Here is a 14760-nt window from a genome sequence, read left to right as displayed (position 1 = left end):
TTCTGTTTCAGTTCCAAAATATCCTCGCTAAAATCAGAAGAACTAAAACGAGCATAAAACATATTTAAAGCATTTGCAAAATCTCTGTCTGAATTAAAACCATCTAAAATGATCTGACTGCTGCTCTGGGGATTTTGAAACCCTGCTATGGTTTTCATATAAGTCCAGGCAGACCCAAAATTTTATATATCTATATATCTATATATGTATATGTATATATAGATATAGATAAATATATATCACACTCAGTAGAACACAAGCTGTATTACTCTACATCCTCCACTAAAGGGAAGCAGAGACCAAGAGATAGAACTGAAAGCTCAGGCGTGTTGACTCTTCTGTCAACTTAAATAGGTTATATCGTTGATGTTAGTTAAGCAGATTAGACTGAGAGAAATATATAATAAAAATGGAAATATTAATAGATTTACAAATATTGTTAGGAATAGCATTTAGCTCACAGAATGCATAGTCTTGTTTTAGTAAAAAGTTAACAAAAATAAAAACAAATAGATAAAACTGTAATGTTCATCCAAACATGCTGCAGCGATTCTTTTTTTCTTTCAAAATAAAAGTCCAACAACTTTACTATAATAAGTCTTTTATGTTGTACATGTGCTAAACTCGCAATAGCCTATATGTTAAATAAGTTCAATAAAATAAAAGAAAGTATGACCAAACAAACATCTTGATAAGATCAAAACTAATCAAAAAGAAAAATAATTTCAATGAAAGTAAAATAACTATTTATTTAAGAGCCAGTGGTTGCTAAAGAAAAATGTCACCATGATTGTCACACATTCACAATGGCAAACAAGTACTTAGTGGTCAGATTACCCTGACGAGAATATGATTATATTTCTACTTAAGTTAAATGTGAAATCCAATCTTACACAAACAGGCTAAACTGACTACTTCTGACCCATACCTAAATATTTCTTACGTGTGAGTGGCCGAAAGAGCTCATACGGTGGGAACTGCTCTATAAACATATTGTATTACATATTTCTGCTTTTTCCTGAGCATGAACGCATTAGAGGCATTCCCGTTATCATTTTGAATATGAATATATAAATACGCACATTCTTTTCCCAGTTCTCGGTTACAAATAAAAAAACAATATGGAAAAGCAAGCTTGTGTTATTATTTTCTTTTCTATGTAGTGTACGTGACAGGTGTGTGACAGGGGCACCACTATCTGCACGCGCTCACATCCGTCAGCTCGTTGAATCCACATGGGACAGATGTTTTCCTCGCGAACGCGCAGTGCAGAGCGCGGCGGTAAGTGCACTTTTGAGCTGCAGCACGAGCACTGGTCTCGTGACCTCCACTAGACTAGTAATTAGAGTCCAGGTGCGGCTATCTGTCACAAAGTCGCGAATCGGAGCCTGATGTGAATATTCCGTCTCCTACGTCTCGTCCAGACTGTGCGCAACATCTTTCTGTCAAGTGTGTCAGCTCTGACACAAACCACTTCCGGCAAACACTTTCGAAATAAATCTCATCTCTTGTTTGGGAACTAACTTATAAGGCTGAATTAATTAGCAAATACCTACTGTTGCTCGGTTAAAACTACCTACCTAAACATGGCTTGTTAAATCATGTCAGCAAACTAAGGGGCTAAAGCTACATATTATTATTACACAGCCTATTGTAGCCAATGTATAGGAAAAAGGAAAAACAGTATTTAAGTGCTTCTAGGCGAGGGCGGGTTAACGTTAACCATTTCATCCCCCCAGTATAGGTCAGTTTATAACAATGTGTTATAGCGTAGGTTCAGTGGCTTTAATGCTTTAATCTGAAGTGCTACAGTAGCTAGCAACTGCTACTTATCATATTTAAAAAAGTGAAGTAAAAAAAAGTACAATATTACCCTCAGAGATGCTGTCGAAATAGTGAAAAGCACAGCCAGGAAATAAAAAAAAGGATGCTTCAAAAAGTAGCAAATCATTTGTGGAGCAGACTGTAGTCTAAAACAATAGCATGATGATAGTTAATTGATATCAAATAAAAGAGTATATGAAATATTCAACGTTACTGTCTATTTTTAAACCAAAAAAATTTTTTTTTTCTCCAATACGGTTCAAAAAAGGCTTTTGTTTTGAAATGTACAACTTCTAATTTCCGGTACGATTTCGCCTGATTGTATGTAACTTGGCGCAACTGGCTCGGCACCCTGTGAGAAGTCTCCCTCCCTCCTTGTCTGTCTCTGGGTCTCTGTCTGTTTGCAAGCCTGCGCTTCTCACCCAGGTGAGACATTTGTGGAGTGCCTCAATGGAACCGCGACCCCCCACCGAGAAGATGACAGAGCCCACACCGCCAGACTCCACCACTGTCCCGGACCCGGCTGTAGTTGTGGACCCCACGGCGGTAAACGGACGGTGCGAGCAGGCGGACTCTATACAGCAGCAGCCCAACACAGAAAATCACGCAGAGGGCTTTAAAATGGACCAAGAGATGAAGATAAATGACAGCATAGACGACAGAGGTAGGCGGCTTGAATTTTGTTTAAAGTTTCTCTGGATGCCCCGTGGCCAAGACACACACCGTGCGTAATGCCGTGTAGACCGGTGCTTGTTTTACTGTACACGCACTGGAAATACACTTTAATTCATTCAACTGTAGCCTGCTCAAAACATTTCCCTAAATTTTGCCCCCAGATGTTCCACACTGTCCGTGAATCATGTATGATTTCTGAGGGAAAAGGCTGCTTCATAACTGCACTGTGTGGTGACCAATATGCATGCTAAATTATTCACAGATCTGCGTAGTAATGCAGTGCAGAATGTGCAAACAGAGTGTGCAGACATCTTACGTGAAATAGTGGTGCCTGCAGATTCTGTAAATGAATCAGTGGAGGCTTGTCTTTGGGAAGGCTGATGACCACAGGCAGCATTTAAACAGTAGCAGGTGTTTCACAGCTTAAACCAGCACACTGTAGCTTTTCCTGTGCATTTTCTGACATTCACTTTCACCAGGTTTGTGAAGACGTTTTGCATCTCATTAATAGAGGCTTCATCACTTCTGAAACAACCAGCGGAGAGCCTCGGGTAACACCCCCTAGATATAGTGTACCTCTGGTGCAAATTACTGACCTCTGTCATCATTTTAAGTGGGGGAACTTGCACAATCGGTGGCTGACTAAATACTTTTTTGCCCCACTGTACAGGAGAGCATAGAAGTCTGGGTGTGTGCCATCACTTCAAGTGAAGAACAACTTTTTCCTTCACAAGAGTGTGAAACAAAAACAAAACATATTTACAGATAGACATAGTTTGTAACTGTATGCATCCAGAGAGAGGACATTCGAGTAACAACACCATCAGTAGCAGATGAGGGCATAAATAGCATTAGTACATGTTACTTTGCAAATTAAGCCACTCTAATGGTGGATAGCAGCGATATCTGGCCTTATAAATCCCGCATAGTAGAGCCATTTTCCCCAGGGGTTTATACATTTCTCATACTCTAAATTCACTAAAAAAAGTAATCTTTTCCATCTTATAAATCTCTAGTGTTACATTAATCCAGCTGTTTAAGGTTGGTGGATCCTGTGTTAGCCATCTTTTGGTCAGTGCCTTTTCACTTTCAGCCAGCAGGACACCAAGTAAGTATTTATCTGTACCCTTTATGTCTGAGGTTATGTATCTAATATTTGTTTTAAAAACAAAACAAAATTCAAACTTGGTTGTTTAGATGGATAGATTGTATTAGCCTGCGAACACTGATCAGTGATCACATGATACACATCATCATGAGTTTATCAGTCAGTTTCATATCATCATCATCAGTTTATCAGCAAGGCTTTGTAGCATCTATCAACTCGGTGCTTTACTTTTCCAGCCTCTAACATGGCTGTTTACAATACTGTCTGCAATAATACAGAGAAAATCAACAAGCAGGTGATCTCCTCTGGGAACGCCTTTGGTGAAAGTGGGAAGGAAAAACTCCCTTTATTAGGCTCCAGGCTCAGATTAGATTTTCCACCATATTTCGATTCAGTCTTGAAAAAAGCTCCACTGCACATCACCTGTTTCATACCAAACAGCAGACACACACAGTCAAAGTGTTCACAAGATAAGTTCATAAGATGATGACAAAAACAAAAGTTGCTTTGTCAGTATATAATTTAAGTGGTGGCGCAATCATGAGCACTGCTGAATCCCAGCAAGAAGGGTCTGAGTTCAATCCCCCATCTGCCTGGGACCTGTCTGTGGGAGTCCTCTCTGGATCCTCTTCTCTTTAGGTAAATTGGTGTAAGTGTTAGCCCTGTGATAGACAGTCCTGTTATGCTTATTTTCAGTTTTATGTTTTTATGATTGGACTCTACTAGTGTAGCTTTGCATTGAGTTAAATTCAAAATAGTCCAGATTAATCTTATACTGGACCTTAATTCAGTCAGTCTCAAACAAGCCGTTTTCGCTCCTTCTCGTTAAAGTTTATTCTTCCTTTAAACTAAATTATTTCTGAATAATTGCAGCGTTTTTTTGAGTCGCAGGTAGTTTATACCCAGGAGTCTCTCTCTCGGTGACATCCAAGAGTACAAAAATCAGTTTGAAACGGAGCGCTCAGAGCAGTGTGATTACTTGCACACACCTCATTTGTTTTAAAACTAACACGAGCAGCTGTCATTGTAAGATAAGATAACCTTTATTAGTCCCACGCGTGGGAAATATGTAACAGTAACACAGTATATACACTGTTACACTGAGTAACAGTGTATATGTGGCACAACATTTCGAAATGGATTAAAGTTCCACTTTAAAAGCAACTCCAAACCCTGTTTGAATACTGTGGGTCACTGTGCCCTGCGACACTGTCTGCAGGTCTCCTGGAGAGCAGTATGCGTCTGAAGCCTCACGAAGCACAGAGTTACCGCAAGAAGGCTCTGTGGGTGTCCTGGGCGTCCATCGTGGTCACCATCATCCTGGCCATTGCTGCGTTCAGTGAGTAACACATTCCCGTCTTTTCCTTTGATGCCACATTTCTTGTGCGTGCGAAAGATCTAAAGATGAGTCAAAAGAGAGCTTGCTGTTTGGTTTGTCAGTCGAAGGACAGCATTGCTAATTACTGCAACACCCTGCTGGTAAATGTGACACCCAACAGATTAAACATTTGTTCTCAAAATCAAAGGCAACATGTAGAAAAAGCACTTTAGCATGCTAACTCGTGCCAGGATCCTGTTTCGTTCAAACTTTAGCCTTCCACGGCTCTTGTTTCTCCCGGTTACAAAAGCAACGTGGAGCATTTTTGCCGTCAGCACCTTTGTGAAGTCGACCTTCACGCTTGCTGCATTTATTGAAGTTTTGCTTCTTTTGAGGCAGAACATATTTAATCACCCAACACTTTGTGCTAAACCTTTGGGTTTCTCTTTTCATTTATCCCGAGTGTGTCAAGGACGAGACTGCTGGCTGGATAAATAACTCCTCCTGTGTCTCTTTTTGTTTGTCCGGGATCTTATTTGTTGTAGTAGTGAGACACTTTATCTTTCAATAGGAAAAACTGTATTTAAAGCCCGCTTTAGAAAGCTGTTTAGATTTGACAGACTGCGCCTGTGTGTGCCAGAATATGATGTTTGCTTCAAGTGTTTGATTGACATTTTTTATTGGACAGATCTGTCACCTGATGTTCAGCTTACTCCTCCCCCTCTGCACTAAATGCATTTTGGTGCTTAACTTAAGTAAAGAAACAAGCTTTTTGCATCTGTGATCCTTATCACCTCCACACTGGTTTGTATGTAGAGATATGAGTTTCCTGTAATACTGATGAGGGTCAGGATAACAGCCTCCTTCACCTTGTTTTTCAGGGTTCTTGTGTTCATTAAGCTTTTTCTTCACTGAATATTTTTCTTGTATTGTCTTCATTAGACATGTTTGTCACATTTCTGCAGTCCTGCTGTGGGACTTTTCTCATATTGCCTGCTCTCACGCATAAATAAACATGGCGCCACCCTCAAATCAGCTGCAGAAATGAGCACAGGAAGACACGAACGAGGCCGGCGTAGCAGACGGATTCCTGCGACCAGTGATCTGACAACGAGAATCACGACACACAAACAGAAGAAAACGCTGTGGTTTGGTGATGTGCTGGTATTTGAGATTACAGAGTAACATTAAATATCTTGATTTTTTTTTAATTTTTTAATTTTAATGATGATGATGATGATGATGATCCTCTGGGTACTCCGGCTTCCTCCTGCAGTCCAAGCTTGTTCGGATAATTGGTGATTCTTGGTGGTTGGGTACGAGGATGGGAGTATGAATATTTGTTTGCCTCTCTAATTATCTGTGGCAGTATGCACTGCAACAATGATTCTTCACCCTCAATAAGCATGACACAATACATAAAATCAAAGGTTTATTTATTCAGAAAATGTGCTCGGTATAAACTGAATGTAAACCAGTACGTTTCATTTGATCAGATTCCAATAAATGTAACATTTTAGATTCTACTCATGTGATAAAAATACATGGAAAATGTAATGAAATTACTTAACATTAGTAGAGTGTAGGGGTGTTCCCGGTGATCAATTTATTGGGCATTTACACAAGAGAAACAAACATTAGACTACTCGTCTACCAGTAACATATTCCATGTTAACTTTTTACACTAAGTTTCCCAACATGACATTTTTCAGTAACACAATGATGTAACACATTACGCTGTTAAAATCAGTAATTATATTCCTTCACAAGTTCTTCTGTCATCTGCTTGATGGGTGGATAGAAAAAATAATTAAAAGCACAAAAAATATAAAATTGAATATAAAAGTTTTTTGAAGTGCATTTTCTAAACATCAAGATGCCAGTGGACTCCTGTTGGGCTTCATGACAGCCTCTTTAATCAAAAGGTGATGGCACAGGGCCTCTGTCTGTCTTTTATATAGTCTGTGAGCAGACTTCACTATGCTGGTGTTGCTGTGGGTTTGATATATTCCTCTCTGAACGAGGCATAGTCATTGCAGATTTAAGGATGTAGTCTCCAAAACAATGAGTCTTGTAGTTTAACATAATAAATTGGATTTCACAACCACACCTCGATACACACCCCTATATATGACCCCCCGCCCCACTCCACTCTCCGGCTCTACAAACTGTTCTCTTTTTTGTGCCCCACCCTCCCTCCATTTTTCAGTTCATTCACTTCTCATTAGTACACGGGGCTCTGCCCAGGAGCCGCCGCCAGTCCCCTCTGAGGCCTTCCATAAACTGCAGCTTCAATTCATTCTCAATCCATCTTCCATTATCTACTAGAAATGCTATCAAACCTGAAATGAGGATGTGGTTCCTGCTGGTGAATTACAAATTATATCACTGGTCAGAGAGCTCTCTCGTTCACTTAACTTGAAATTGATTAATTTAAGTTGTGAGTTTTACAGTTTCGTTTGTTATTTGTGAAGTTATGAAAACGCTAAATCAGTGATTTCAGATAGCGGTTGACAGTGTTGGTCAAGTTACTTGAAAAAAGTAATTAGTTACTAATTACTGATTACTTCTCCAAGGAAGTAATCCTGTTATTTTACTGATTACTTATTCTCAAAAGTAATTAGTTACTTTATTGCTTAGTTACTTTTAAAAACTTTTGAAAACACGATACACAACCTGAACAAAGCAACAGACCTTTCAGCCCAATTCAATTTTTTCTGCTTAATCCGTCATATAAAATTGAATTAAATGAAAAAGTCTCGTTTTAAAACTTGTTTTATTAGTTTTAATCTTTTAACTTTATGCACATTACATCAAGCAAAAAATAAATTATATGCAGCTGTCTTTGACTGGAAGAAATTTGTTTAACATTTAAACCTATTTTCTGCATATTCCAGCATATAAAATAAAATAAGTATGTGTGTTTACGCTCACTCTTTCAAATAGATGCAAGTAAAAGACAGAAAAAAAAATCAAAGACTCAGCAGGACTGAGTCCTGTCGCTCTTAAATCTATTGTCACCTGTTTAGCAGGAGTGGAGCAGGTGGAGGTTTGCCCGGTGGAGCAGCGGTCATGTCAGTGGGAGGATCCGGGGGTTTCTCTGTGAATTCCACATTCCTGTGGCAGTGTGCTTGGTACTTGCTCAGGTTTGAAGTTAAATTTTTTGCTGTAGAAAGAAGTTTTCTTCCAACGCAGAGTGTATAGCGAACGCTACTGTTTTTGTCACTTTTCACGGAATCAAGCTCAGTAATGTCAGTACGTCCATGCTTTAAATGCTGCATGGTCGTACTCTCTCCCACACTGTTGATCTGCACACGTCTGCTGCAGCCACGGACATTGCACTCTCGTACGTCATTGTCATGAGACCCTCTCACAAACAAAAGTCACGGTTTAGTAACGCAGCGTGCTTACGGGAAAGGAACAGTAATCTAATTACTTTTTTTGGAATAGTAATCCCTTACTTTACTCATTACTTGAAAAAAGTAATCGGATTACAGTAACACCCTACTGCCCATCTCTGGCGGTTGATTACCACATCTGTAGAGCAGCATGGATTCGATTCACTCTGGTCTTATTCGTGCTCTGCAGAGTCTGTTTGATCGGTACTGTAAAGAACATCTGTTAGGTAACGATCCACTGCTTCAGTTTTGTGACCACTCATTAAACACTAAGTAACCAGAGTACACTGAAATCAGCCACATTAAAACTACTGACAGGCAGACAAAAATGTTATTCATATTCAAATCCAATGCTCAGCCGAGAAGCCAGCAGTTCTGGCATTGTTACGTGCCACCAGCCAAACATTGAGGAGGAAGTATCTGTCTAACCCTGGGACCTTCCTCAGCAGGGTTTTGAAAGAGACAAAGACGCTGATCTGGTTTCCAAACTTACCAGGTCCCGAAGAACAAGCTCTGGTGCTAACGTGACTGATCACTGTATATTCTTAGCAGTGAGCTCAACTGCACACTTAAACATTTTAATGCACACAGACTGTGTGAGCATTGCACCGTTAATAAGCAAATTCCATCTTCTTTTACAGGGAGTGCAGAATTATTAGGCAAGTTGTATTTTTGAGGAATAATTTTATTATTGAACAACAACCATGTTCTCAATGAACCCAAAAAACTCATTAATATCAAAGCTGAATGTTTGTGGAAGTAGTTTTTAGTTTGTTTTTAGTTTTAGCTATTTTAGGGGGATATCTGTGTGTGCAGGTGACTATTACTGTGCAGAATTATTAGGCAACTTAACAAAAAACAAATATATACCCATTCCAATTATTTATTTTTACCAGTGAAACCAATATAACATCTCCACATTCACAAATATACATTTCTGACATTCAAAAACAAAACAAAAACAAATCAGCGACCAATATAGCCACCTTTCTTTGCAAGGACACTCAAAAGCCTGCCATCCATGGATTCTGTCAGTGTTTTGATCTGTTCACCATCAACATTGCGTGCAGCAGCAACCACAGCCTCCCAGACACTGTTCAGAGAGGTGTACTGTTGTCCCTCCTTGTAAATCTCACATTTGATGATGGACCACAGGTTCTCAATGGGGTTCAGATCAGGTGAACAAGGTGGCCATGTCATTAGTTTTTCTTCTTTTATACCCTTTCTTGCCAGCCACGCTGTGGAGTACTTGGACGCGTGTGATGGAGCATTGTCCTGCATGAAAATCATGTTTTTCTTGAAGGATGCAGACTTCTTCCTGTACCACTGCTTGAAGAAGGTGTCTTCCAGAAACTGGCAGTAGGACTGGGAGTTGAGCTTGACTCCATCCTCAACCCGAAAAGGCCCCACAAGCTCATCTTTGATGATACCAGCCCAAACCAGTACTCCACCTCCACCTTGCTCGGCGTCTGAGTCGGACTGGAGCTCTCTGCCCTTTACCAATCCAGCCACGGGCCCATCCATCTGGCCCATCAAGACTCACTCTCATTTCATCAGTCCATAAAACCTTAGAAAAATCAGTCTTGAGATATTTCTTGGCCCAGTCTTGACGTTTCAGCTTGTGTGTCTTGTTCAGTGGTGGTCGTCTTTCAGCCTTTCTTACCTTGGCCATGTCTCTGAGTATTGCACACCTTGTGCTTTTGGGCACTCCAGTGATGTTGCAGCTCTGAAATATGGCCAAACTGGTGGCAAGTGGCATCTTGGCAGCTGCACGCTTGACTTTTCTCAGTTCATGGGCAGTTATTTTGCGCCTTGGTTTTTCCACACGCTTCTTGCGACCCTGTTGACTATTTTGAATGAAACGCTTGATTGTTCGATGATCACGCTTCAGAAGCTTTGCAATTTTGAGACTGCTGCATCCCTCTGCAAGATATCTCACTATTTTTGACTTTTCTGAGCCTGTCAAGTCCTTCTTTTGACCCATTTTGCCAAAGGAAAGGAAGTTGCCTAATAATTATGCACACCTGATATATGTGTTGATGTCATTAGACCACACCCCTTCTCATTACAGAGATGCACATCACCTAATATGCTTAATTGGTAGTAGGCTTTCGAGCCTATACAGCTTGGAGTAAGACAACATGCATGAAGAGGATGATGTGGACAAAATACTCATTTGCCTAATAATTCTGCACTACCTGTATGTTTGGCCACATGTTTACATTCCCTGGAAAGATCTGTTTTTATAAAGGAGCTTCCTGCATAGGGCAGCATACCTAAACCACACCAAAGAAAACACTGTTAAAAGGAAGAGGCTAAAGGACTTGTGATGCACAAAACACACAGAGAGAAGGCGTGGAAAAACCCCAACTAAACCCCAACAGCAGGGTTGCTTACTCAGGTCACCAGCCATATATCTGCAGGTTTCAATCAGATTGGTTAAATTGTTTCTGGAACAGGTGAAAAACTGATGAATGGACAGAAAGTGGTTCTTTAAATTATTAGTATTAGGTTAGACAAAGTCACAGTTTAGTTGGTTAAGAGATTTAACTAAATTCTGTCTGAAAGTTCGGATTATTACAAACATTAAGAGGTTAAAAAAGACCCAAAAGAACAGTAGTTGTACGTCAGTGCGAAGGGCTTCATTAGGATTCAAACCCTGAGGTCCAACAGTGTTTCACAGACTTATCAGAGCTCTGCGAGGAGTCAGTCCACTCCTCACCACCTGCTGCTGTTCTCTGTGAGCTCTACATGATGACAGAATGAAACAGTCTCTGGGTAACATAGATGCTGTAAAACATTAGCATTACTCAAACATGGAAAAGACCAAGTGCGTGTGACCTTTATTGTAGGCAGGCAGGTGCGGCTTTTTAGTTTACAGAAAAGAACATCTCAGTGGGGAAAATGTCACGGGACAGTTCTCAGCTTAAAAGCTTTACTACACTGAGTGAAGGAAAGGTTAACGTTAGACTGGGTTCATAGCAGTTTGGCACCTGGCTGTAGTTACAAATTCACAGTGGCAAAAAATATCAATTGGTTTGGTTGAACTGGTGTTGTGAGGATTGGCTGAAGAGTTCCCTCAATTTGCTAGAGCCAGAAGTCAATAGAACATCAGATTAGAGCCTGCATGAGTTCAACGAGTGGACACGTGTCAACATCAGCTGCTGGGAGGAGACTGTGTGTATGAGGACTCCAGGGATTGAAAATCATTACTGAAGATGAATATTAACATAAAGAGAACTGCTCACAACCGGCTAACACAAAATAAAAAAGTCCAATGAAGTGTGAAGTAACAGATGACAGCGGTGCAAATTCTTTCTTTTGATGTGATTTAGCGCATTATATAAAATACAAAAGTGAGAGTTTATTTGAAAGTGAACTGCATGTTTGTCAGGGTTTGCTTTTAGCTCATGTTTTATTATCAAGAAGAAACTTGTAACTGAGCCACTTGCTGCTGCTTTAATGACAAGGCCTATGCATTGGTACACACGGGACAATCAGACGAGCGCCATCACTGCACCAACTAGAAAAAACAACTTGACAGTGAAGCGTTTCATTGATATGCATAAAGAGCTCGGATAGCGTTTTATCCTTTCTTCCCCTGCTCGTCTTGTTAGATGTGACAAGAAGTAAGGAAGAGGGAGAGTAGAGTAGCACTGTGCGTACATGTGTGTGTATGTGTGTGATAGCCTGACGTGCTTGCAGGTCCGTCCCGGCTGACACCCACCCAGCTTTCTTGGGAGCCAATTAGTCATCGCTGGGCTCGGCTTTGACGACCGCAGAACCGCAGCAGATTCATTTATACACAACTTGTTCTCTCTGCGGCTAATGAAGGTGCCAGAAAGAGAGGAAGGGAGGACAGAGAGGAGAAGGGAAGAGGAGCAGACGATATATATTACAGTCAGATGTGTGGGGTCATTATCACAAAAGAAATCTTTAAACTGACATGGTAGAATGAGAGGAGGCTGCACGATGAAGGAACGTGAAGTCTTTTCAGCTATCTGGAGAATTTAACTTGAAAAATAGATGCTGTCAGCTCTGTTTCGTAGTCCTAGATACAAATCTGCTCCCTTGATGTTGCAGCAAATGGTTTTGGATCAAGCTTGAGTGTGCAGGAATGCATTTGACAGCTAAACTAAGGCACTTCTGTGTAATCCTTGCCTTTGTTTCTATCTTTTTGTACTCTCACATACAGTGGGCAAAAAAGTATTTAGTCAGCCACCGATTGTGCAAGTTCCCCCACTTAAAATGATGACAGAGGTCAGTAATTTGCACCAGAGGTACACTTCAACTGTGAGAGACAGAATGTGAAAAAAAAAATCCATGAATCCACATGGTAGGATTTGTAAAGAATTTATTCGTAAATCAGGGTGGAAAATAAGTATTTGGTCAATAACAGAAATACAACTCAATACTTTGTAACATAACCTTTGTTGGCAATAACAGAGGTCAAACGTCTACTATAGGTCTTTACCAGGTTTGCACACACAGTAGCTGGTATTTTGGCCCATTCCTCCATGCAGATCTTCTCGAGAGCAGTGATGTTTTGGGGCTGTCGCCGAGCAACACGGACTTTCAACTCCCGCCACAGATTTTCTATGGGGTTGAGGTCTGGAGACTGGCTAGGCCACTCCAGGACTTTCAAATGCTTCTTACGGAGCCACTCCTTTGTTGCCCGGGCGGTGTGTTTTGGATCATTGTCATGTTGGAAGACCCAGCCTCGTTTCATCTTCAAAGTTCTCACTGATGGAAGGAGGTTTTGGCTCAAAATCTCACGATACATGGCCCCATTCATTCTGTCCTTAACACGGATCAGTCGTCCTGTCCCCTTGGCAGAAAAACAGCCCCATAGCATGATGTTTCCACCCCCATGCGTCACAGTAGGTATGGTGTTCTTGGGATGCAACTCAGTATTCTTCTTCCTCCAAACACGACGAGTTGAGTTTATACCAAAAAGTTCTACTTTGGTTTCATCTGACCACATGACATTCTCCCAATCCTCTGCTGTATCATCCATGTGCTCTCTGGCAAACTTCAGACGGGCCTGGACATGCACTGGCTTCAGCAGCGGAACACGTCTGGCACTGCGGGATTTGATTCCCTGCCGTTGTAGTGTGTTACTGATGGTGACCTTTGTTACTTTGGTCCCAGCTCTCTGCAGGTCATTCACCCCGTGTGGTTCTGGGATCTTTGCTCACCGTTCTCATGATCATTTTGACCCCACGGGATGAGATCTTGCGTGGAGCCCCAGATCGTGGGAGATTATCAGTGGTCTTGTATGTCTTCCATTTTCTGATGATTGCTCCCACAGTTGATTTTTTCACACCAAGCTGCTTGCCTATTGTAGATTCACTCTTCCCAGTCTGGTGCAGGTCTACAATACTTTTCCTGGTGTCCTTCGAAAGCTCTTTGGTCTTGGCCATGGCGGAGTTTGGAGTCTGACTGTTTGAGGCTGTGGACAGGTGTCTTTTATACAGATGATGAGTTCAAACAGGTGCCATTCATACAGGTAACGAGTGGGGGACAGAAAAGCTTCTTACAGAAGACGTTACAGGTCTGTGAGAGCCAGAGATTTTCCTTGTTTGAGGTGACCAAATACTTATTTGCCTACTGGTGTTGGCCAGAGGGGCCGATGGCGCGAAATGGCAGCCTCGCTTCTGTCAGTCTGCCCCAGGGCAGCTGTGGCTACAACCGTAGTTTGCCTCCACCAGTGTATGAATGCGAGAGTGAATGAATAGTGGCATTGTAAAGCGCTTTGGGTGCCTTGAAAAGCGCTATATAAATCCAATCCATTATTATTATTATTATTATTATTATTATTATTATTATTTTCCACCCTGATTTACGAATAAATTCTTTACAAATCCTACCATGTGGATTCATGGATTTTTTTTTCCACATTCTGTCTCTCACAGTTGAAGTGTACCTCCGGTGCAAATTACTGACCTCTGTCATCATTTTAAGTGGGGGAACTTGCACAATCGGTGGCTGACTAAATACTTTTTTGCCCCACTGTACATGCTCACTTCTGTCACTACAAGTCATTTACGTGTAAGGAGTGTTTACCTCCTACTTTTGCCTTGTTATGTCAATTCTGGCCGATGACTGATACTCGGTGCCCCTCCCTTTTTATTTACCTTAAGCAGCTTTCAACAGCTGCCAGGTTCTGTTTGCTAGATCGTGTATTGTTGACACATGGAGAGATGAGGCCCACAAGCTCTGACTTTAAATATATCTCGCCACCCTGGATGTTTTAAAAACATGCGAATGCTGTATTAGCTGAGTCAGAGACTGTGTTTGTTTTTGGTGGTATGGTTCTGTTCTGGACCTGCTTTGCAAAGCCAGCATAGAACACAGCAGACATCGATTTAACAATGATTAAGTTAGAAGTAGAATTAATGGAGGAAACGGCGTCGATGTGGGTTGCAAAGAGGCTT

At 41.1% G+C, this 14760-nt stretch overlaps 1 protein-coding gene across 1 annotated transcript in view; it reads left to right on the top strand.

The window, feature by feature from the left end:
- The first annotated feature begins 2259 nt into the window (after window positions 1–2259).
- The window catches only part of LOC308393193 (transmembrane protein 163a), a 33330-nt gene continuing 20829 nt past the window's right edge, over window positions 2260–14760 (top strand). Inside the window, exons 1-2 of the mRNA XM_080876750.1 lie at window positions 2260–2488; window positions 4827–4946. Coding sequence (XP_080732876.1) covers window positions 2275–2488; window positions 4827–4946 — 334 coding nt within the window. The 5' untranslated portion in view covers window positions 2260–2274. The remainder of the gene's footprint in view (window positions 2489–4826; window positions 4947–14760) is intronic.

The sequence above is a fragment of the Rhamphochromis sp. 'chilingali' genome (assembly GCF_963969265.1).
Source record: "Rhamphochromis sp. 'chilingali' genome assembly, chromosome: 3".
Classification (NCBI taxonomy): Eukaryota; Metazoa; Chordata; class Actinopteri; order Cichliformes; family Cichlidae; genus Rhamphochromis; species Rhamphochromis sp. 'chilingali'.
The sequence above is the reverse complement of the archived record's forward strand: the minus strand, read 5'-3'. Positions and strand labels throughout refer to the sequence as shown.